Source organism: Corvus hawaiiensis, chromosome 2 (genome assembly GCF_020740725.1).
Source record: "Corvus hawaiiensis isolate bCorHaw1 chromosome 2, bCorHaw1.pri.cur, whole genome shotgun sequence".
Lineage (NCBI taxonomy): Eukaryota > Metazoa > Chordata > Aves > Passeriformes > Corvidae > Corvus > Corvus hawaiiensis.
The window spans coordinates 119821212-119847016 of NC_063214.1; the positions used below are offsets into that span (position 1 = coordinate 119821212).

Here is a 25805-nt window from a genome sequence, read left to right on the forward strand (position 1 = left end):
TGGGACGATGGACTTATTTGGGAGTCACGAGAGTGGTTATAAATGATACACAAAATGAAAACTTGTGGGGAATTCCAGAGCCAAGACACAGGCCAGACTACAAGAGCACAGCTGTTAATTGATGAAACGTTTAATAAAATCCTTTTTTTTTTAAGATGCTTCTGCCTAAACATTTAAAAAACGAAAGCTCCTCATTAGCAGATGAGGTGAAGCTGTAATGCACAGTGTCAAAGCCAACTTGTCAGATAACAGAAAAATAAGAACAATATCTACTCTTTTAGAAGTATTTCTTCAGTTTAGTTCAGATACATTGATTAAACTCCTCCAGAGGCTCCTCTCCATGAAACCAGATGATCACTGCACATGGACAGGCACACAGGGGTATAGGTGAAGTTTCAGTGCAGAAGGTGCCCACATTATCTCAAACACACATAAAAAACATCACTTTAGAAGTTTTTGTTTCTGAATCAACACCAAAAATTGTGTGTCAGAGAATGTTTGTGAACAGTCCTTCATTGCCATCACTGCCCCAAATAAAGAAGCACACAGTATCCCTCTGGAGAGGACTCACGCCCATCCCTGGCCTCCAGAAATGGAAATTCACCTAGGAGAGGAAATAAAGTTCATGTATAATTCCCTTCTCTTCCTTTCAGCATCCTCTCCAGCGAAGATCTGTGAACAATCCCAGAGCCTTGTTATTAAAGGCTCAATCTGCCTTTAGCTGAGCCCTGCTGGCTGCCTGCAGGGACGGGCACATTCCTTGATTCCACACACCAGGCTGGGCAAAGGAAGAGGAGGGGACCTGAGACATCTTTGGTTTGGTTCTGGGCAAACTTTCTGTGCAGCTGTCCCCAGGCAAGTTCCTAAACTGAAACTCAGCAGTTTCCTGCAGTGTCTTTGTCATGTCTTGAGATGGGATTCATCTAGAACTGTTCACTTGGGACTTTTTCTCTTCTCATCTGATCCACCCTCAGCTACAGATCAGAGTGTTGAGTTCTCACAGGATTTTTACACCTTCCTCTGAGCCTGAGTGATCTGTACATGACCGAACACAACTTATGTAACCATGCTGAGGGTTCAGACACTTTTGTATTTAGGCTCTGTGAAGGTGTTATGGTATTTGGTGGTTGCAGACTTGTCTGGGAATGTTGCTGAGGCACAGACTTTTTATTTTAAGAGATGTGGGATGAGGTACAACAAATCATTCTCATTTCACTTCCCAAATCCCCACTAGTACTGGCTAGACTGGATGAGATAGGACAGAATTTGGCTTTGGATATAGGCTGAAAGTAGAATGAGAGAGACTGCATTACTGGGAGATCATATCCCTTGAAGCACCACTTAAAAGGGATGAGAGAACTTTCACCATAGTGAAAAGAGACAACAAGGCAAGCTAATTTCTGCGCCCACTCTCAACCTATCACCCAGGAAAACTCAATATTATACCTTCATCCAGTACTCCCCATCCTAACTTCTGATTAGTGCTGTGGGGGTGAAATATCAGAGAGCAGCAGTTTGAAAGGGTTAGGGTGGTTTTTTTCACATTGATTCAGCAGTTGCTTGCAATACTTAAGATTCATCTTTTGCTGCACAAGCAATGTTTTGTGGGAAAGAAAATGTATGAGCATTGCAATGCAGCAGTTCAGGCTCTGTCCCTTCCTTGGAATAAAAAATGTGACCTCCAGGCCCAGGAAGATACAGCAAACCATGTTCCATGAGGCTCTTTGAATATTTATACAAATTACCCTCATGTGTTCCCCTCCCTTCCTCAAAATCGTTTTTTTCCACCAGTAAGTTTATTTGCAGGGCTGTTCCCAAAAACAGCACATTTTTTACGCAGTCATTGGAGAATATTAGTGGAAAATTAATTTTGAGTTCTTAAAGAGATATTTATATTAGCCCATAGTACAATAAAGATCCTGGCCTCTAGCCAGGAACTGAAGCTCTATTAAGCTAAGCACTCTACATAAATAACGATGAAGATTATTATTCACTCTGTCGGATCTGGCAAGATTTCTTTTTTTATTCCTGAGTGCAGTGAGCAGAATTTCCCAAATTTCTTGAGCAGAGGAAGTGGGTGAATGGACTGTTGATAATACTGCAGGATGCCTACCCCTCTACCAGGAAAGCTTACTAGAGAGAGATCTCTATTCTCCCACACGGGATTGCTTTACAATTATTTACCATTACCCTAAATGTTTTCTAGAAGCATTCAGACTGAAGTGACTCCATTTTAGATGCAAAATATAAGAATTTACTTTATTAACTCTACTGTTTCTTCATCTTTATGTACAGGCATCCCATGGACAGGATGAAACACAGAATATTTATTCATGTATAATTTTCTGAACGCCCCAAAGCAGAGCTCATACACTGACAAGTGTTTGGGAATGAAAAGAAACTGAAAATACAACTGACCATCTTGCTGTGACCGGATTAATCCACCATGACATCTCAGTTCATGCAAAACCTACTCATTTTCATTTCACTCAGAGCCAGGAAGGCATAGAATTCATCCCATGAAAACACTTATTTTGTTATTATAAATATTCATGTTACTGAATGATAAATCTCATCTTCCAAGAAAAATTAATAATACCAATTAATAATCACATGCTTTATGTATTTTGAGAAGAAAGGGCAAGATCTATTAATAGGAAAAACAGTGATTCTAAATTTGAAGACAGAAATAATTGGTTCTGATGCAATTGTTTCCCTGGCAGTTGTGCTGGGCTATTAAGGAGTAGATTGCATGAGAGCAGCTTGCAAATTGCACCACAAGAAAAAAACAACACAGGGCAATGTGAAACACAAGAAGTGACAAGTGTTAACCTACAAAGGAACTTTGTGACATTGCCAAGGTCACAGAGAAGAATCATTTATTCACTAATAGCCAGGGGGGAACATTCTGTTTTCATATTTGCATCTGCAAATATGATTGTCCCGACTAATCAAACCAGGTGGGCATAAAGGAAATTACAGCTTCTTATCCTACACTGAGCTGTGTGGGAATAGTAGTGCTGTCTTCCCTTTGGATTTTCTTCCACAGAGAACAGCGTTTATGTAACAGGTTTACAAGCTAAGTTTGCAGTTTCACAAATAAGTATCTCTTGGGTTTCAGGTAGACTGAGGTCCTTCAAGGTCCTAGTGAGGTTATGAGTTCAGTACTGGGCCCAGATTGTTTAAGTTGTTCATCAGTGACTTGGATGAAGGGGCAGAACCTCCTCAGCAAGTTTGATGATGACACAGAGCTTGGAGGAGCAGCTGATCCCCGTGAGGGCTGTGCAGCCCTTCAGAGGGACCTCAGTAGGTTGGAGGGATGGGCAGAGAACTGTCTGAAATTCAGCAAGGGCAAATACAGGCTCCTGCACCTGGGAATAAATAACACAGCACAGGCTGGGGGTGACCTGCTGGAGAAGGATCTGGGAGTCCTGAGGGACACTGAGCTGTCCCCAAGCCAGCAGAGTGTCCTGGGGGACAGGAAGGCCAATGGGATCCTGGGGTGCAGTGGGAAGAGCATTCCCAGCAGGTCAGGGTTATCCTGCCCCTGTGCCCAGCCCTGGAGGCACCTCTGGGGTGCCGTGCCCAGCTCTGGCTCCTCAGCCCAGCAGGGCCAGGGAGCTCCTGGAGCGGGGCCGGCGGAGGCTGCGCAGCTGAGGAAGGGCCTGGAGCAGCTCCGTGCCCAGCACAGGCTGAGGGAGCCGGGGCTGCTCAGCCTCGAGAGGAGCCCCAGCTGAGAGGGGCCCTCAGCCCTGGCTGTCCCTGGCTGCAGGGAGGGCTCAGGGCAGGGCCCGGGCTCTGCTCCGGGGCCCGGCAGCGGCACCAGAGCCACGGGCAGGGCCTGAGCCCGGCAATTGCCCTGCACAGGAGGCAGAACTGCTGCCCTGGGCAGGGCCAGCCCTGAGCAGATTGGCCACAGAGGCTCTGGGGTCTCCTCCCTGGGGATATTCCAGAGCCATCTGGACACAGCCCTGTGCTCTGGGAGCAGGGAGGTGGCACCAGATGTCCCCCTGTGGTCCCTTCCATCCTCATCCATCCTGTGTGTGCAGCAGCACAGCCCCTGCTGCTGATGGGAGGTTTGCTAAGAGCTGCCACTGCTGCTCTGGGGTAGGAGCTAAATAAAATTAAGGATGGACTGTTCCTGTCTAAGGAGGGTCAAACAAGAAAATGCATTTGTGTCTACCCAAACTATCCCTGCTATAAAAAGGAATCCTCGGAGACTGAATTTTCCTGAGTGCTGCATGGTGACAGCAAGGCCATAGATGTCTTCAAAGAGGGAGACTGCTGATTGCCATGGTCATTATTTTATTTTCTTCAGTTTCAACCTAACCTAGAGGCGGGCCCAAAATTCATTTTCTACTGCAGTGCACGAACAAAGCTCAACCCCACAGTGTCTCTCTGTGTGAATCAAACCCTGAGAAAAGCCAAGCATCTTTATTTGTTGTTTGGGCCAGTTTTCAGCAGCTTTTCCTAATCTGTAAACAGAGCAAAGACGGCAACCAGACCAGTTTGCCTTTGCAAACATTGTCAGAGCATGACTTCTCTTTCTTTTGCTTTCTTTTTATAAGATGAAAGAGTTTGTTTGCTTCTCCACCCTCCCTCCTTTTCAACAAGAGGGAAACAAGAGGGAAAGTTTCCTTTTGACAGGGAAACAAACACTTGAAGAAGAGGCTAATAACATTTAAGACATGGACATATTGCTGACTTCTGGCCAAAAAAACATGGAACAGAGGATTTATATTGTGTATGTAGGTTTACAGCACACCCCAATTTTCAGAGCAATAAATCACTGCTTGGGTTCTAACCACACAGAGCTAATAAGGACAAAGAGTTACACATTTCTGCCTCTTTGATTTAGCATTCAATTTCAGGTTCAAAGTTCTGATTCTGCTTTATTTTTATGCAAGCATGTGGGCTGGGGAGATCAGAGGACTCTATTCCATCTCCCCTGCTGCTCCTGTGTTTTATGTAGGTGACAGCTTTTCTGCTATAATTTCATTACAAAAAATAATTGGTATCTCTTTGCCCAAGATTAACTGTGCATCTGCCTCTTTATGTTACACATAAAATTATGCCACAACTAGAACCGTATATATTTTTGAATTAATGATGCAGCCCTTGCTCACTCAAAATCCCCACTAAGAAAAAAAAAAATTGCTTTTAAAAAGGCTGCAGGATCAGTAAATCTAAGCTGAACTTGACAACAGGACTATTTTATTTGGGAAGAAATTTTTATTTGGGAAAGAAATTCAAGGCAAATGAGCTGAGTTCATAATGTGCTCAAACAGAAGAGAGAAAAACATGCTCCCCATGCTGCCCGAATGGCTGACATAATTTTGCTTGCTTTCCTTCCCTGTTAACTTGAAAATGCAAATTGCTTTGCTGTCAGGGTACATTTGTTCCCACTAATTCAAGACACTATAACAAGCCAAAATATTTATTTGGGTTTGTTTTTTTTTTCCACTCCAATTTGTGTTTTCTCATAGTGGGAGCATCATCTACGGATTTCATTTACTGAAACATTATGCAAACAGCCCTTACGGGAAAGTCACCTCCCTGTAATAGGAAAACTATTCATAAAGAAGACTCTTAATGCTCTAGGATGTGTTGCCTCAAAGGGCCCAAAAATTCTACTCTGACCAACGTAAAAGGCCAAAACACACATCCAAAATAACTGCTCAAATGACCCATTTGGAAAAGCCTTGGCTTTTCAGAGAGAGAAGGGACTCGGATTCTTCCTGCTGTTCAGGGGATGGGATGGACACAGAACACATTCTTTTAATTAGAACTGGATGAGCAAACAGAAGCAGAGAGCACATTTTATAGTTCAAGCCTCCTTCTGATGCTCCCTCTATTTTAGCTGGGTATATTAAAAAGAAAATCAAAATTGTTTAATCTTTTCCTTTGAAAAATTTTCTGATGGTAACCAGATTTTAATCAATTATCATTTGTGTGAAAAGCATTTCTGCTCCTATAGGAAATAAAATGAGATTTCAGCTTAAAAGAAACCCCAAACAATTACTGTTTTCCTGAAAATTCAGTTTTGCATTCTTCTGGGGGGAAAAAAAAATCAACGTTTTTTAATTAGAATTGTTTGTGCCCCTTGAAGGTCTGAAATTGGTTTCTGCCAGCCCCTTTATTAAGGTCTGAAAAAGCCCCATGAGTCACCCCTTGGAGGAGTGGAGATGAGTCCAGCCTCACTCCAATGACGAAATTCAGAGCCTCTTTGCCATCTGGTCCTTCCATGGGAGCTGCTCCATCCATAGCTTCTCTCTAGCAACACTCAAATAAGCTCTAAACAAGTGGATTCTAACTTTGGTATCTTAGTTCTGGGCCTAAAATTAGGTGGGATTAATCACACTGCAGAAACTCTATCAGCAAATCCATTTCTCTTCACCTTCCTCATTCATGGAGCAGCTCATAATACCTCACCTTGTTTTTTGGTGTCCTTTTCACACATATCTCATCTTGTTTTAGTCTCATTTGTCTCTGCTCTGACTTCTTTGAAGTCCTTAAGTTTACCACTTACACACTCAGAAGAGAGACTCTACTTTAGCAAAGGGTTTAAACATACAAGTAAAAAGAAAACAAACCCTCTGAAGTCCTTCCAGTTTCTCAAACACAATCAGAAGGTAATTTATGACACCAAAGCCTTCGCTACGGACATCTGTCATTAGAGTAAAAAGTATTTTGGCTCCATTTTACTCAGTATTCTCCATCCAGAAATAAAGTCAACCCTTACCATTCTCACCAGACGTCTTGTCTTTCCCATTTGTAGCTCCGGTTCCTTGTCTCTGTTAGGGGGAAAAAAACACAAAACAAGAGGTTAGGACACACTTGAACATGCATTTTCCCCTTGGAATTCCTGGTAATTACAGCCTGATTTCTCCTCAGTATGTTGGATTATCCATTCACCCTCATGCAATGTTGTTTTGAGACGCTGCCAGTGACACAGGAATGTTTAGTTCCATTTAAAGGTTGGACTCTGTGATCCTGGAGCTCTTTTCCAATATAAAAGGCTCTGATTTAGGTCCAGCTGCATCACTACGTGTGCCCCTGGATGTAATTATAGCAATGAGTGATATATATGTGTGTAATCAGGTTCCCAGCAGTGCAAGGGAATGAGAGCTACAATGCAGCATTTCATTTCTTCAGCTCCCTGCTGTGCTTCCCCTTCCATGACGCAGGAGGACTACAGGGAAGTCATGAGGTTTTGCAGGGACAAAATTATAAGGGTCAAAGCCCAGCCTGAAGTAAATGTGGCCAATGCCACAAAAAAGACACAGTAACAATGTTCCTAGAAATACATTAGCAACAAAAGGAGGGCTAGGGACAATCTCCATCCTGACTTGACTTTGGCTAGAAGATCCACTTTCTGCTTTGGCCACGAGAGAAGATGGAACTTCCCACTTTAACTCACTGTCCAAGGAATAGCCTCCTGAATTTCCATGAAAAAGAACTGATTTAAATCACTCTGCCAACTAACAGGAGGCAAAACACCAGGGCAGTCAAAATAGTCACAGTGGCAGAGTACTGGAGTGGTCTCAATAGTAGGGGACTTTCTGGCTTAGGAATGGTCACTCTATGAAAATTATTCTGCATCCCCCAGAGAAAGCATCTCAAGGTGGATTAAGGTACTTCAGCCTATGGCAAATTTACATTCCTTATGCAAAATTATTCATACTTGTGTGTGTTACTGAAATAGAACTGAAGAAATCGTCCTCTAGGGTTGTCCACGTAAAAATCTGGGAGTATAAAACTCAGAGAATAAATCCAGCTGCACTCAGCCATCAGAGGCAGCACATCCTCAAGCACCAGGGAAGTGAACAGGTACAGGAGCACTGCAAACCAAATGGTTTTTACCAGCATCTGGACAGTTATGTGGATTCTCCTATGAAAATGCATACAGCCATACACTTGTCTGAAGGCATTTTCTTTAAAATTTCTGGTTAAAACCTCCTCTGCTTTGGCTTCTGTCTTTTGCCTTCCCAAGCAGTGGGATTTCCAAGGTGTATTTTGTATATAGAGCTAATAATGAGGTAAGTACAAAATCTTCATGTGTGCTCTTAGCTCTGATATGGACAATGAAAATACTTTTTTTTTCTCCCTGGAGCCTCAGAGCCAAGACAGAAACTTGGCCAATAACAGAGAATGGGATTCTAAAGGGATAAACACCTTTGACAAAAGCATAAGTTACCAACAGCCAGAAATCAAAAAATCCACCCAACAAGCAGTTTTGCCTTGTGCCTTTATTTAAAGTTTGGTTAATACTTCCATGTTTCAATTCTAAACAGCACTTTAAAGAAGATTTTATTGTGTTCATTTACAAAATACCTTATTTTTTCTATCAATAAAAAGGTACCTATATTCCTTTTTTCCTCCCCTGCATATTTTTAAATGCTTTTTCAAGTTGTCTTATTTCCTGAGCATTTCAGGCTGTGCTACTTAGGCTTTATGAAAGCTTCTCTTTCCTCCCTAGGCTATACCTGTCAGGTTCAGTCTGCTTACGATGGAGTGCTGGAACATGGATTCACACATTTATTTCGTGTCTCGAGATTTCCCCTCGGGGAGAGCAGAATGTTGTCAAAGAAAAAGAATAAAAACTTGGGTTTGGTAAAATGAAGGTTTTTCTATTCATGAGGTCATGGTATTTTTCTTTAACTCTGAAATCAGTTGCAATATTCTGCAGCCATTTTTTTGATTGGTGACCACTGGACTTAAACAGACGAAACCTGAAAGTCTGCCAAACCAGCTTCTAAGAGCTTTTCCTTTAGTTATAGACTTATTTTGATCTACAAGTCCTGTGCTGTCTTCCAAGTGACTGCAATGGATTTGAAAGTGAGAATCAGCTTCTCATCAACAAGGTACTGAAACTCAGGAAAAAGCCAGGTACAATGGGATCATCCTCCTGCAAAGCCTTTAGTCTTTTATTTCAATACATTCAGTGGACCTACTTTTCAAAACATTTTCAAGGTGTTGGTATTATTAGCAGCTGGAATTTCTTTCTTCTTTCATCACCTTTCATGATGCTACTGCAGGTTGCAGAACAAAGCTGAGTTTTTTTAACGTAGTTCAGAGAAAAAGGGGACTAAACACGAGGAGGAGTTGCTGGGGGGATTTTCAAGAAGCAATGGATGAAATGCTGGTATAGCAGATATTGGCCATAGATAAAACAGATGAAATTAAAATCACTGAAATACAGGAAAAGTAGTATTAATTTCTGGGATCTGATAGGCTGAAGAGCCCCAGCTCCCTCAGCCTTTCCTCATGAGAAGATTCCCATTCCCTGTAACTTGCAGCCAGCTCCCTTCATTCAGAGATTGCTTCTGAAATTCCACAGCGTTTTTTAAGGCAAGCACCAGGACAGAAGCATTGAATAAACTTTCCACCAGGCATCAAAGAAACATCAGAGCTAAAATGAACATGAGTGCAGACCCATAACGATTATACAGTAAAACATGATAAACAGTTTTGTTGCTATGTTGCGTAGGAGGAAACAGAGTTTATGACTGCTTCGGGCTATATTAATTTTTAACTCAGTGGTTTTACAAAACACCAAAGGCATATAATTAAAAATGTCTCCAAAAATCAAAGTGACTCCCAATTTGTCAGCAGAGGAAGTAAAAAAGACTTCTGCCATATGCTCAAAATCCCAGTAAGAACAGAACAGGTTTGCTTTCCTGTTAAATTCTCAGAGCTATACGCAGAGGCCAGTTAACATGGTATGAAAATCTGTACTAAATTAGTCCCCAAGGCGAGCAAACTAAGGTTAAAAGTGAACTTGCAGCCAGGAGGACATTTCAAGAAGAATGTTAAATTACTGCAGCAGCTTTTCTACTCATTCTTCTAGGCCCTGTTGCACCCCCAAGCCTAATTTTTGCCTTTAATCTTACATTCTGTTCTTGTCTTGAAATAGCCTGACCTTTTCAGCTACGTTTTTAATTAGCACCTCAGTGTTAGGGATTGCAGCCAGGTGTTGATTACAGAATTTTTGGGGGCAGAAGGGTTGCTTGTTTTATAGTGAGCCACAGAAAGTCCAAGATCAGGGACATGAAACTGCCAGAACGTTCTGAAAAATGGGCTCTTACAGATAATAACATCATCCTGATGCTTTGCCTCAGTGCAGGGTCAACAAGGTACACAGAGCGGTATCCCAGGAAAGCAGTGGCTGCAGATTTTCAACAGGATGTGTTTCTACATAAAAGAATGGGGAAAAAAAAGATCCAAGAGCGGAATTAAAAGAATAGAAACAGGTGGAAAGTTTCTGTAAAGTGAGCAGCAGCAGAAGTCAGCGTAGACTGACAGGGGCGACACATATGAAATGTTATTAGGATGTTCTGTATTGGCAAGAAGGACAGCAGGGAATTTTTGCTTTGTTTTGCTACGCTAAGATGTGACAGGAGGAAACACACATTGGTACTAAGCAACACAAAAAAAGCTGTGGCTCTGCCAGCACGGTGCCAAGCAAGCCTTCCCTCTGCACCACCACCCATTCTCCATACAAAGATTTCCCTCTAAGAAATTGAATCAAACAGAACTATTTCATAAGGACCTTATTTTTTTTTATAGTCTTCTGCTTTAATTAAAAAAAAACCTCAGCTGTTTCAGCCTTAACGTGATAAAAAAGTACTGAAAAAATACATTTCAAAGATTTATGAAGTTTATGATCTTTCTGCAAATAAAAATGTCGCTGAAAATATCTGCTTAGGGACTTGTGATGTTTTCCGAGCAAAGAAAGCTTCCTAATCACAGCAGAATGATCAGGAGATACATCAGAATCTAAATGAAGATCCAAAATTTAAGCAGGGGCAAGAACCAAGCAGCTATGACCTGGGATGAGTGGGTCCACTCTGCAGAACTTGGGATTTCAATAGGATTATTTAGGTTAAGTTCTCCTTTACTGGAGATTTCTGTGTCACTACCTCTTTCTGACGTCATGTACCAACTTGAAACTATGGCACTCAGCATTTCACATGCTGATGTGTGAAAAACATTTCTCTTAGCCACAACACAGTAATAATTTGGTTTAAAAAATGGACAAAATAAATGACAATGCTTAAAATAAAAAGAGCAGGAAAAGCGATGTTGCTGTGATAAAAAGCTTTTTGTTTGCTGAAGCTGCAAGGGCCTCTAAGTAATGGGACTGGAATTTTAGCACCACTGTATTTTTCGGAATTATGTATCAGAAAGCATGGAAATGAACAGCTGGGAGAGATAAAGTGCACTGCTGGAGAGCCAGCCACAACTTCTATCAGTTCACTCATTTCCTTCTAATTATTTCTTCTCCAAACTGGTCTGCAGCACAGATGGCAAATCCCAAACCAACTTTGTGACGTACAGGTTCACTCACATCAGTCACCTGAAGAACATCTGCAGACAGAGCTGAAGAACCCCAGAGAGAAGCTTGGATAAAGGAATGAAAATTGCACAAGAAACGACACAAATAAACCTTCCTCACTCATCTACTTGTGCCTCCTTTACAAGCTCCTCCACTCCTCCACCACATCTTTATAGACGTGGTACTGAATATTTATGAGATGAAAGTGTCCTTCAAAGGCCTCATTTAAGGGAACTGCACCAGGTACAGAAGATCTAGCCAGGAGTTTGTTGGAATGACGGATAAATCTGGTAACATGTCTGTTACTGCTGTCTTACTTTGTGAGAAATTGCAGACTGCATTTCTTGAGCAACCTGACAGAAACAAAAATTATTTATCAACTTACACTTCTTCACCCACGTATCCCCTCCTCCCTGCAGGCTCCTCTACTCCGAGGGAGTTCTCCACAGCCAGTTTTCTGTCTGTTCTGTATTGCCGGGGCAGCACAATGCTGCCAGAGGAAGAGCACCAGAATCCATCTTTCCATTCTGGCTGTCAAAGCTAAATGATCCCTGGCACTTCGACAATTCCTGTAATTATCCTCGTGGGTCAGACAGTTTTCTACTTGACTGGCTCCGGATTGTCCCTAATTTTATTAAGGCTTTCCTATAGCTATTTTAATAAATTAGAACTACACAGGTGGGCTGAGATGAGCCAATGGGACTCAAACTGCAGTGGCTAAAAGCTGACAGAGGGACAACAGGTTTTTGTGACTTTTTTAGTCACTGAAGGCACATGGTCATGCACATGAATGCCCATTGTCATCCTGGAAACCACAGAATTATCTGTCCAAAATTGACAAGTTTCTGATAACTACAAACGGTGTTGTTTGCAGTGTGGTCATTGCCCATGTGAAACACATATTTTTATTTACCTGTCTACACAAAATGCACACAGAGTGCCTTAATCAAAGGGTTGCTCACAGGCTTAGGGCATTTGCTTCAGTTTAAGACACGTGATTTGTTCACTTTTGTCCAGACAGAACTTCTGCCTTGAGGTAAATCCTCAGAACAGGAATTTCTGAGCGCACACAGACAACAGGAGGCCCTTCAGCACTGAGCACACTTAGAAGCATGGAATGGCTTGGGCTGGAAGAGAGCTTAAAGCCAGCTCCACCCCTGCCATGGCAGGGACACCTCCCACTGTCCCAGGCTGCTCCCAGCCCCAATGTCCAGCCTGGCCTTGGGCACTGCCAGGGATCCAGGGGCAGCCCCAGCTGCTCTGGGCACCCTGTGCCAGGGCCTGCCCACCCTCCCAGGGAACAATTCCTGCCCAATCTCCCATCCAGCCCTGCCCTCTGGCACTGGGAAGCCATTCCCTGGCTCCTGGCCCTCCATGCCTTGGGAATTGTCTCTCTCCAGCTTTCCTGCAGCTCCTTCAGGCCCTGCAAGGCCACACTGAGCTCAGCCCAAAGCTTCTCCTCTCCAGGCTGAACAATCCCAGCTCTCGCAGCCTTTCCTCCCAGCAGAGCTGCTCCATCCCTCTGCTCATCCTGGTGCCTCCTCTGGCCTCTCTCCAGCAGCTCCACGTCCTTCCTGTGCCAGGACCCCAGGGCTGGAGGCAGCTCCGAGGATAAATTAGGAGGCATCTGATGAAAATGGACTGAGGGAATCACTGTCTGGGATGGAACCTACTTACAGTGCTGATTTTAAATATTCTAATAGCATAGAAAAGAACTTTAGCTGTGCCCCACTTTTGCTGATGCTGGGCTGTAATTTATAAATCAGCACAGTGAGAACCTGCTGATTTTGTATTCAGATTCCATATAATGTTCTAAACGGAATATTTACACCAACACCAAATGTAATCAACGTAATTAGCACAAACAGTAGCTTGCTTAATATTTAGGTTATTAGCATATTTTGAATTAAAACATTATTTCTCCAAAGACATTGTAATCACTTTTTTTTTTTTCAGAGGCAGGGATTAATGGAATCTTTGAAGTTAATTTTGAAAGCAGCTGCAAAAATGTGTTTCCCAAATCCTGTTAATTACCATGCCAGCCATAAGAAGTAATCCCTTTTTTTTTCCTGCAGGAAATGGAAGATTTGATCCAGCATGGTTTATTTACAGGGTTAACTCAGACATGGACAAGTAATTGTCTTCAACTCAGCAGAATTACTTTTAAGAGTGGAACTGGAACCTCAGTGTAGCACTGTGGAATTTCCCTAAACTGCGTGTTGGGATTTGTTTAGCAAAGGGCAAAGAGAGTAAAATCAGCTACAGAAAAAACCTTCTCACACCACTTGCCAAAAAATGACCTCAATTCTCATTTGGACATGGGTGATCCAGCCCATATCCCAGTGACGCTGAGGTTTCCTCTTTATCCATTTCCAAGGTGACCTAAGAAGAATATTCGATTACATAAAAATTGATTAAGCTAGATGGCATAAACAAAAAGTAACTGTGGTCCTTACAGTGGACTCAGCCTTTTTTTTCTCCTATTATTTCTTATCTATTGGTAGCACCAGACCTGACATTACAGATTCAGAAAGGGCATTTTTGGGCAGGAAACCTGCCTTAAGAACTCCTACTTCCCATTAGAGCCCAATCCAGCCACACCTTCCCATCCCCAAGGCCTCGTTTCTTTGGAAACAATTGTTTGCAAGGTCACACGGAAAATAGGAGCACTAAAATTATTCAAGTTAAAAATAACCCTTCAGCAGAGCTGTGTTGAAAACAATCATTGAAATGATCCAGCTAAAAAAAAAAAAAAAATACATATTTCAGCTGTTTCTGTTGATCATTTCAGTCGTGTAGTTGATGTCTCTGATCCACAAACAGTTGTACCAGGGCAACCTAAATTCTAAACCTTGGTCCCCTGTGTGGGAAATACAGGCAGGGCACCTGATTAGGAGCAAGAGAACCTTAGGGATCTGGAAACATCATTTGGATTCAGGCAATATCCTGGGTATCCTTTAATATCAGCATCCCCAATAGGAAGAGTGTCCTAAGCCAGTTACAGGGTCCCTGCCTATGCATAATATAACAGATTATGGATGGTGGTGTTGTAGCAAAAAATTTATATTTCATTCTTCCAAGCCCTTGTGAAGTTTTGGGTAACGCAATTTGCTGAGCTCTAAACCCAGCTGTAATTGAGTTAGAGGTTGTCTTCAAGGGACAGCTTGGATTATTCACAGCAAAAATCTGCGCTGACAAATTGCTTCATCTCTGATCATATTGGCTATCATTATTAAAACACGCTGCTTCTTCCCAGACTGCAAAAATTCTGGTGGCTGTTTTTTTTTTGCGTTGGCATGTTTTTATTTCCAGTTGTGCAATTAAAAATAATCTGTTCTTATTTCCCTGCTGTTTCCGTACATATTTCAGAGGTAAACAGGTATTATCACAGTCAGTTAGGCTGCTCTAGTAACTGGGCCAGCCAGGATTTTCCAAAAATATTAATTATGGCAGTTTCAAGCCACCATGCAAAGGAACTTTCTGCCTTCAGCCTCGGGCAAAGCCTTTGATTTTCAAGACAAGAGCAAGACCAAGTGGCAGGGATGTTTCTGCATCACTTACTCCGCTGCTCCACCCACCCCAGGCAGCCCGTCTGGTCGCAGGGAGTGACTCGGAGCAGCCCCACAGCCATCTATCTGCAGGGATGACATGAACTTCTCCAGGGTCATTCCAGCGGCAGGGAATCACTGGACTGCGAGTGTGCCACAGCCTTGGCAGCGCAGCCTTGCCCAGGGGCTGCACAGCCAGGCGATGCAAACCTGGCATCCCCGGCTCCGTGCCACGGGCACATCCCTGCCAGGGGGACCCAGAATCGGCCCTCGACATGGGGCATCGCTCAGCAGAGGATTTGTCCTGCATTGTGCCAATCTGGATCAGGAATGACCTGCTGAGGGCTTTAGGGGAGCTGCTTTGTTAGGGGGGGGATGTGGTTCAGAGCAGAGCTCTTGGCACTGGGAGGAAAAACCACAGCCAAGGGATTAGAAACAACCCTGCCACAGTGAAAGGAAAATGGGCAGGGTGAGGCACAAGGTCACCTTGATCGCCAGGAATCGGGACAGCAATCAAATAAGCTCACACGTAGCAAGCAGAAGACAAGGCAGGTCACTACCTCTGTCCAAGAGATGGACAGAAAATCGGGATTTCCACAAATCAGAAACTCCCAGGACCCTGCAGCTGCTCGGGGAAATTGTTGCTGCGATCCATTTCATTGCTAACAGCAGAAGGGAAGATAAAGCAATTTTCACAGGAAAGCTGTAAGAGTTCCCAGGCTCCCTGGCCCCAGCAGAGACACACCAGGTTACCTGTCCCAAGACTAAATCCTTCCCTGGGAGGGTGGGCAGGCCCTGGCACAGGGTGCCCAGAGCAGCTGGGGCTGCCCCTGGATCCCTGGAAGTGTCCAAGGCCAGGTTGGACACTGGGGCTTGGAGCAACCTGGGATAGTGGAAGGTGTCCCTGCCCATGGCAGGGAGTGGAACAAGATCTTTAATGACCTTTCCACCCCAAACCATTTGGTGGTTCTATGAACTGTGTTTCCCAATTCAAGTTCAATGAAAACTTTCAAGTTTCTCCAAGTAGTCCTCTTCCATTCCCTCTGTCTTCAGTCTCACATTATGAACCAGGCTCCATTCTGCACTTTGTGCCTTGCAGATGGAGACAAAGAAAAAACACTACCCATCTAAACATTTCCAGCTTATTCACAATGAACATGGCAAAACATCCTGCAATGCCATTAAAAATGGACCTTAGGTGCTCCTACAAGAAAAGCCATGCATTTGGTAATAGTCTCACTTATTTATCCCGTGATTACAGAGAAAATAGTTTCCTTAGAAGTTTCATGCAGAAAACAGATTTAGATCCAGCTGTGCTACCTGACACACTGCAGTCAGACAAAAACATCTATTAAAGACTGACATGGCATGACTGCAAAAGCTGTTACTAGAATTCAGGTATTTGCAGCTTGGGTTCTCTCCAATTCATAATATTAAGGACAATCCTTTGGCACCAATGTTCCCACACCTGCAGATCCATCCCTTAAGTCCAATTCCAGGATGGAAGCGCATGAAGCTTTTGATCCACACAAGGAATATGAAGTGGTGCTCAGAACAAAAGCCCTGTGAGAAAGAGAGGATCTCCTGTCATCTATCCTGAGAGGTTCATTCAGCTTGGTTTGGGTGTTAGTGCTCTCCAGTAGCTTGCAAAATATGCTGAAGGAAAGAAGTGATAACTAGCCAAGTCTGACTGGCAAATTAAAATTGGCATCAAGCTGGCCTGCCTTAGGCATTTGGCTGCCCTGCTTAAACTGCAGCACATGTGTGCTGGCACACGCACTCTGAAGCGTGCCAAGCCCACAATATGTTTGCTCTCTTCCAGGGGTGTGGATCTGACAGCTCTGACTGGAGCAGTGATATGTGTGAAGCAGCCATGAAGCCACATGGCTCATTTTCCCCCCCATGTCATCTGCCCGCCCAGCCATCCTTCCTCCTCCCTCCTTCCCATCAACTTAATGCTTCTAATTTTTGGCAGTTTATCTTCTGCCTTCCTCGACCTCACATTTTATAAGTACTCTTTTGGAATTCCAAGAAACAGATTTCCATGTCATTCAGATTTCCTCATGGAACACCACAAGAAAAAGTTCAAATAGAAGTCATTCTTCAGAGCATTTCCATTAGAGTTAAAATTACATGCTTAAGAGTCAACGTGCAGAGTGCTCAGTATTTTAATACAAGAATAATTTAGTGCTGGTTATTGCAAAGAAAAGCCTATTTCCCAAGGGAAAAAGAGAAAGAAAAATCCCCAAGAGAAAAAAAGAACCCAATTTCTTGACACATTAAGGCTAGACAATGAAAATCACTAAAATTCAGATGAAGAACACACTTGTGATTTTTATGAGGATTATTTTTCTGCCTCTTTACCTCTCACCTAAACTTGGACTTCAGCCTTTTAAAACGTGTTTTCCTATTTCTCTAGGCATTACAGCCTGATACTCACCTGATCAACCCAACCTCACCCTACTGCCTGGTGAGGCAACCATTTCGTGGGGAAATGCTACGATGTCTGTGAAAACCATTCTCACAAATCACTGGTCTTCCTTCATGTCCTGAGTGTCACTAGGAAAATGTCTAATATCATCAAAATCCTAAGAAATCAAGTATGTTCTCAGATGTATTAATTTTTGCTTCATCTGCTTAGTTACACACTTGCATTTTGAGGAAAAGGCTATTGAGATCATGGCACCTGCTGGGTAGCAAGGCTTATTTTGTTGGCCACAGTGGACAGATGGAGATGCAAATCATGCCCAGATATTAGCAACGGGTGCTGTCTGCTTCCCAACACTCTGCCCAGGGATTTTGAAGCTGTGCACATCCCAAGTTTTCTTCTAAGATCTCTTCCACCCCCTGATTCACTCCAGAAGAGCCTGCGAACTCTTGTCAAGCTGATTTAGCATGACAGGGATTTGTCCCATTTCCAAGAATAGCCCTAATAAGTGACAGCTTGGGCATTGCTGACCAGTGCTCCATCGTTCCCAGAACAGGTGTACCCCAAATCCCTACAGCTACATCCCCACCAGCGTGTGCAGCCAGCCAGGATCCCCACATGGATCTCTCTCCTTCACTTTCAGGAGACTCCTGCTGTGCAGCAATCCAACACGACCTCCCACAGCCCTGCACGCCCTTTCCAAGTTTAAATCATCATAACCTGACCACACTTCAGGTTTCTCTGGTTCTGCTGCTGCAGCTTTCCAGGTCTGCTGGCACCATCCAGCAGCTGTGGCCCCACAACCCACGAAGAATACAACTGCCAGCCAAGGAACACCGCTTAAGGCTGGTGACAAAGCAGCTCAGTCCTTTCTGTCAGGCATTTGGAGACTAAAATTCAATGTTAAAGACATTAAATACACACCTGCAGACTTCCTGGCAGTGTTAGTCTGTGTTTCCAAGATATGATGCCCTCCTACCTGGTGCCACCCTTCTCACCAGCTCTTTGTCTCAGTCCACGGATCTCTGAGGTCTCCAAGGTCAGACAGAAGGACACCAGATTTTGCAGGTTTTTTCCTTTCTTCTTTCTCCTTTTGTTTCTTACTTTCATCTTTCACAAAAGAGCTCCCTAACATCATTCTGTCTACTGTTACAGCACTCACAGTGTCAGCTACGGCACTGGTTAAGGTCGTATTTCATGCACTCTAGGCTAAGGTGATAATGCAAGAACATTCAGTCTCTGTAAAGCAATACTTTTCTCTTTAAGAGGAAAGACAGTTCAGCTGAAACTAATATTCAAGTCATGTAGGCAGACAATTTTCATTTTGTCTCTGAGTAAACTTGTGCTTCTCCCCCCAAATTTCATGCTAGTGCATCTATAAGGCTTTATCCCTCTTGGTATGAATTGATGAGATGAGACAGCACCAGCCCAAGACCTGGTCTGTGTGACACTTGCCCAATTTACCTCTAAGTAGCCTTAGTGTGGTCTCTGAGGAGGCAGACATGGAGAATGGAGATCAACTGTGACCCAAATCCTGTCATTTATAATGTTTCACAATTGATTTCCTTTGCAGTTGCTTGCCATTTATTTTCCTAATAAGACAAATGCATAGAGTCTGTCTTCTACCTCTTTCTGTAAGAGAGATTGTCCTCCAGTTTTAATTCAGTAAACCAAAGTTTAAAAAGGATTATTTATGATTTGACCTAGTTTACAGATATCTACCATACTTTTTTATTTATTTAGAAACCCAATATCCAAACAACTAAAGAAACAGGATATCTTTCTTTAGAAAGAGAGGGAATGTATGTTTTTCGTCTTCATGAGAAGATCCCGTGCCTTGCAGAGAACGTGGTACATGGCTCAGGGAATTTAGGGCTCTGTTGCAACTAAGAGGCTGAAGGAAGGTATTCCTTTCCCCTGCTGCTTTCTCCCATCCTCTTCAGCCAAGGGGGTGTCTCAGGATTTACATACCACATGTTAAGCCCACTCTGTTACAAGCTCTTCCACAGCAGAGTTAAAGAGGCAAAACATGCAAACACATTTTTCAAGCTCTCCCTACAAAAAAACTGAGACAGACAAGAGCAAATGGAAGTTTGGAAATCAAATATTTTATTCAAATTAAAAAAAAAAAAAACCGAAACCTTTGATAGAAATGCCACTGCTGTTCCTGCTGAAGTTAACTGCTACTTTACACCACATTTCATCATTAGTATGATCTAGATAATGTAATAACTGCTGGATGACAATTCCTATAAGCCTGCCAATTCATTACAAATTTAGAGATATTGGACTAGAAACTAATATTCCTTTGCAACCTGAAATTATATTGTATTGTCAAGTCCTGCAGCACAAAGGTTGGAGCAAGTTTGTCTTTTACAAGGAAACATGATATCTGAAGCATACTATTAAAGCTAAATGTCCTTTTTTAGTGTGTTGCCTGAATATGTTGGCTTTCTATACATGAGAAGAAAACCCATGAGCTTCTGCCAGTGTCATCAAATTAAGATCAATTTCCAACATCACTTCTAAGTGCTATTTTAGAAGATGCTTGATCCCACTGAAACCACACTGATGGAAAGAGTAGGCAAAGTGACAGATGTAAAACTTATTGTTCTCCCTTCTTCCTCCTCTTTTGAGCTGCAATTTACCACTCAGCTAATAAATAGATGTGAGTTAAAATTAAAAACTGATGTTCATGTGCTTATCGATCCCACCCCCATCCTGTAACAGCTGCAGAATTTCCTCCTCCACTCTGCCATGTTCTCGCTGTGGTTTTTAGAGCTGCACAGTTTTTGTGCCTACTGTGGGTAGAACCTCATCGAGGGAAATAATTAACACTTGGGGTCATGGCAATATCTGAAAAATGCAACCAGAAGGGCCCCCCTACCGTGAGGGGCTGGTTCAGACACCCCCCAGGCCTGGAAACACCAGAGCAGAGAACAGGAGCTGCTCTAAACAAATATGGTGTGTTCTTCCCTTAAAAACACCAGTTCTTTGATTTAGTGCCATCAGGATTATGGTTGTATAATCCTCACTTGTGTTTATGTGGTTCCAAGATGCTAAATATCATTTCAATGGAATGGTTTCAAGGGAATTCAGGAGAACAACCCAGGAAAGAACCCCAGTTTTATCATTTAGCCACCTGAAGCAGCCACAGTTTCAGCCAAAAGCCTCCACTTACACCTAACATTTCACACATTCTCTGTCCTCCTCCAACAGCATCCTGCTGAACACACCTGTCCAGAGCAATGGGGACATGTTCCAGGTTCTCCCTCAACCCTGAGGGAAAAGGGCACCCTCTGGAAGTCTGCCTGCTGTGGGACATGCCCAAACCACCATGTGTATCACCTGTTGGGAAAGCAGAGGCTGCCTTGGTGATGGGTGTCTCACAGACACACCTCAAGCACGGGGGGAAGCTCCATTTTCAGGAGAGCACCTTTGACCCCAGAGTTATCCCATGTCAGCATCCACCTTTGCTGAGTTGGCTGCTTGGACACCTCCCAGCGAGGGTGGTCTGAGTTCCAAAGCAAAGATTCAGCTCTCCAGGCTGCAGAGCAGAGCTGTCTGCATGAGCACACCCATGAGGACAGCTCATTCCCCCAGGAATGCCCTGCACCTCCCAGTTACGGGACACACAAACACTCTCCATGATCCCTTTGAAGGTGGACACAGCACAGCAGTGGCTGCAGGATTCCAAAGCCAACCTAAGGCAAAGGGAAAGAGCTTGTTGTAGCTCACAGAAGCAAGATTCGGTGTTCTTTGCTTTCAAAGCCTGACCAAAACCTCTGCATTTATGCAGAGATAAGTCCCCAGCTCTTCACCTTCCCAACTAAGCAAGTCAGATCCCTAACAGCTCTTTGAATTTCATGTACCTAATCGCTTGACACCTGTTTCCAAAGGAAAGCCAGAATATTCTTGCTGCTGTCTGGTAATTAGGCTGATTCTCAAACATAAAAAGCTGCTGGCTCAAAGCACACACCACTTAAGGGGGGCACATCAGCACCCTGGCAATCAGTGCTGCACTTCACTCACATTGCACGAGGCTCTTGCAATGCAAGTTCGTCAATCACAGGTGCCTCAGGCAATCAAAAAGAGATTTCCCAAATGGCTCCCCCAAAGTCAGACACCTAAATAACACCTATTAAAGCTGAGCTTGTCCCCTACACCAGCAAGGCCACCCTGATCCTATAAAATCAAAAGGAAATAAATGCATCCAAGGCAATCTCTGCTAGAGACTCCTCATCCCTGAGCCATTGGAACAGCACCCAGGGCTGCAGGACCATATTGTTTCAGTGTTCTCCTTCCCAAGCGCAGACCTGACTCCTGATGACATCCAGGAACATTCCACACAGAAGGCAAGAGTGAACGTCATAAAAATGTCTGTGTGATTGAATGCTTCTTGTGAACCCTCATGGCAGGGGAATGCCACGACCTATCATCATCTGCAACATGTCAGGATAGTTAAATGACTGATCAGATGACAGGATTCCCTGTGGTGAATCGTGTTTATGCCAGATGTGAGTCTAGAGGCTCACTGGTACAACTACTGATTCTGAATAGAGATTTGGCATTGGTCTGTGGGCTCATTACCCAAGATCTCTTCCCCCAGTTCAGCCTGTGTGACTGGAGATCTTTAATGGAAGACAGGCTGCATCTCATGGCTGCTCATTGACAGTAGCTGATATTTTTCAGCACTGCTCTCCTCTCCAGGCTCATTAAAAACAACAGAGAACACCTACAGACCTAAAGAAAAGGCTCCTCAGTTATCTGAGGACAGACTTTCAGAGCTAAAAATGTATTTCAATGTACATTGACATTCTCAAGGAGTTCCCATACAGCTAAGGGACCTGTCTGCCACTAAACCAGGCAGCAGGAAGCACAAATCACAATTTGCAAAGTCACCAGGTGAACTCTTACACCTCACATTCCCACTGACTACTTATGGGGCCAGGTTTCTGCCCAGCAGACAGAACTCATTAAACACATTTTCAGACAAATATTGCAGAGAAAGGAGTGTAGTGTTCTTCTGTAGAAAAGGTCCTTATCCTTCCTGAAAAAATATAAGCTAGCTGCTAGAAAATAGAAAAGTACTACAGTCCAATGAATGACTGCTTCCTTTTCAGCTTTTCCTACCAGAGACTGGTGATCACAGAATGGTTTGGGTTAGAAGGGACCTTGAAGATCATCTTGTTCCACCCCCTGCCATGGGCAGGGACACCTCCCACCATTCCAGGTTGCTCAGAGCCACATCCAACCTCTCCTTGAACACTTCCAGGGATGGGGCAGCCACAGGTTCTCTGGGCAACCTGTTGAAGTGCCTCACCACTCTCACACTCATAAATCACCCTTATCACTGTCCATGAACAGGGAAGAAGTTAATTCTGCTTGAAGCAGTAAAATGAGAATTCATGCAAAGTCTCAGTAAATAACTCAGGGAGATGAAAGCACTTTTCAGAGATTTCTGCAACCACATTTCCAGTGCTGCTCAAATCCAGGCAATTGGTAACAGAACAAAAAAAAAAACCCTTCCCACCCTCCCAATACTGTTGTATGTGGGATAATCTTTTGACGGCTCAAATTGAGCCTCTTTTCAATCACCCTGTCCACAGATTTTTTAGCAGATTAAGCCAAAAATACAAATATCTTTCAATTACAGCATTGGAAGTGAAAACCACCAAGACCCCCCCAACAGCAAACAGTTATTTAAGAGCTTCCCTTCTGCTCAGGGTTTTTTGCCTCATTTTTAACAACAATCTTTTGCAGTGAGGTGGTTTGGGGTGGTGTAGTTGCTTTCATCTGCCTTTTGGGGGAAGAGCTGACAGCCCGGAACAGCAGGGAACAGCAGGGAGGCTTTACTTCACTGGAGCTGTAAGCGATAAACTCCCCAGTTTTGTCAGGGGAATGGCAGTAGCACTGAAGACACCGAGTGCAGTGCTCAGTGGCACAGGACACAGCTCTGCGCCAGAGGAACATCTCCCAGCTCCAGGAGTTTGCCAGGAATACAGCTCTGTCAGGCACAAATAAATGCACTTTGAATAATGAACCGCTGTGCTGGTAGCAGGGATAGTCTTTATGTTCACTGGGTCTCTTTAAATCCAAAAGGCAATCAGTCTAATTCAAATTATGAACGGTAATTACTGAGCAAATACAACCCAGCACAAAGCTGTGACAAGAATGCCTCGTGTAGTTATAGCAGGTACAGCAGCAGCACCCAAACATTATTCCTCTCCAAAAGATTTTCCCCCAAATGATAAATTTACAAGGTGGAATAGTGCTGCTGCCATCTCACAGCACACTTCAGCCAGCCTGGGTGAAAAGTCACAGTGGCTGGGAATAAAAGCAACAAAAAACCAAACCCACACTGCACGAACTCCAGTCAGGTGACAGAAATACAGGCAGCAGCAGAGGAGAGGTCAGGGAAAGCCTGGTGCATCACACCTGGGCTGCCTGATCCCTGCAGGCAGCAGTGATGAGGATTTCCTCTCCTCTCCCCACTTGGCATGACCTGAAAGCCAAAATGTGAGCTGCTCCTCAAAAATCCCCACACCACAGACCAGGCTGCTCCTGCTCTTCATCTCCGGTTTACACCTCGTGGAAAACCACAGCTGAGTGTAACACCTGCACAGCAAGTAGTCACAACTTATTCGGTGTCACTCAGTTTTGCTTCTAAAAAAGGAAAATCCCATTTGTCAATGGAGTAGCAGGTGTTTTATAACAAAGAGCCTCCAAAAATAGGTGCTGGGTAAGGCATAGTTACAGGTACCTCAGCTGATTCCCACAGAATGAGCTGCACTAGAGAACGTGGGATCTCTCAGCTGAACCTCCCAGCATTTGACGGTCTACACCAACAAGGAGTCGTTCTGTCTAACAGGACTTTTAACTAAAAAAAATTCTAGTTTGAACTTTTCCACTGCAGAGAGAAAAGGAAAAAAAAAAAAAAAAAAGGCAAGCAAAACACCCCGCAAGTGCAAAATTTCAGCTTATTTATTTACAAGGGTACAAGTGATCCTTACATGTTTGGCACTATTTACATTTTTTCCCCTCGGCTGTAATCCTTCTCAGGACACTACTTATAAAGTTTACATCAACACCCAAACACAAACAGGGCGGTTTTTTTCCATGAGCTCTAGCAGGCAACTTTCCCACAACTTACTAAATCCTCCTTTCTGCATAGGAAAGCGTTGGGTAGAACAAGAAATTATTGGGGTTTTTTAATTAGGACTCTCCAGCGGCGTGCCTGGTCCTTCAAAGGGCAAAAATACCACCTTGCTTTATGCTCTGCAGGCACACACACACACCTGTGGGGATGTGTTTATCAGAGCTTAAGAGGAGATGCTGAGACCCACCCCCCCCGACTCCCGGGACCTCCGGAGCCTCCGCGCGTCCCCAGCCCGGGATGCGCCGCTCCCTCCTCAGCCGCCCGCGGAGAGGCGAAGGTGACGTTCACCCTCCGAGGGTGCTGCTGCTGCTGCTGCCGCCCCGTGTCCGGTGCCCCCCGCCCCGCTCAGCCCCAGCTCACCTCGCTCATGTCGCGACAGTGACAGTGGCAGCGGCCCCGCCGGCGCTCAGCGCTCCCGCTGCCCCGCGACGCGCGTTAAGAAGCGGCGCCGCGCGCCCGGCCCGGCCCGCGCCAGCCAATCAGCGCCGCGCGCGCGCGGGCCCCACCCAATCCCCGCGCTCCCCGCATCCCGAGAGCGCGCGGCGCCCCCTGGCGGCCCTCGGCCCTCATGGCCCTCACGGCCGGGAGCGCTTCTCGCGTCCTCCTCATCCTCCTCTTCCTCCTCCTCATCATCCTCCTCCTCCTTTTCTTCCTCTTTTTAATCTTCTTCCTCCTCCTCCTCCACCCCCCCCGCACTTCCCCGAATGCCCGGCACCATGCGCTTCCCTTTGGGGCGGCTTCGGGCATCCTTGCACGGGTGGAGACACGAACTCCAGGTGTGCTGGAGACGGCTTGGGAATGGGGAATTATTGCGGCAGATCGGATGAATAAATGACATGGAGAACGTTGTTTTTTTTTTTTTTTTTTACTGTGAGGGTGGTGAGGTACTGGAACAGGTTGGCCGGGGAGGCTGTGGGTGCCTCAACCTTGGCAGTGTTCAAAGCCAGGTCAGAGCCCTGAGCAGCCCGGTCTGGTGGAAGGGGTCCCATGGCAGGGATGGGACAGGATGGTCTTTAAGATCCCTTCTAACTCCTTAACATTCTGCAATCCTATAAACCAGGCAGAGAATCACTGCTCTGCTCACCCCTGGCTCTTCTCTCTGTCTCATCAGTCTTGCTGCCATTCCTGTTAAAATACATGGCATTTCTTCCACAGATACATGGAAAACAGCCCTTTCGATCATTTCTCTGAATGGTTAATTAAAGCAAAACTTTGGGATGTGTGCTGTTGCGCTCCAGCATCCGTCTTTTGATGGAGCACAATTGCTATATTTGGCAATATGCACTCAGATGCTCTGACTCACGTATCTGTGAAGAAATATAGGTTCAATTA

The 25805-nt window shown here is 44.3% G+C and overlaps 1 protein-coding gene across 1 annotated transcript in view; it reads right to left on the bottom strand.

Moving 5' to 3' along the window:
• Positions 1–24938, bottom strand: part of PCP4 (Purkinje cell protein 4) — a 47642-nt gene extending 22704 nt beyond the window's left edge. Inside the window, exons 1-2 of the mRNA XM_048290756.1 lie at positions 24834–24938; positions 6743–6794 (exon numbers count right to left, since the gene is read on the bottom strand). Coding sequence (XP_048146713.1) covers positions 6743–6794; positions 24834–24842 — 61 coding nt within the window. The 5' untranslated portion in view covers positions 24843–24938. The remainder of the gene's footprint in view (positions 1–6742; positions 6795–24833) is intronic.
• Between the last annotated feature and the right edge of the window lie 867 nt (positions 24939–25805).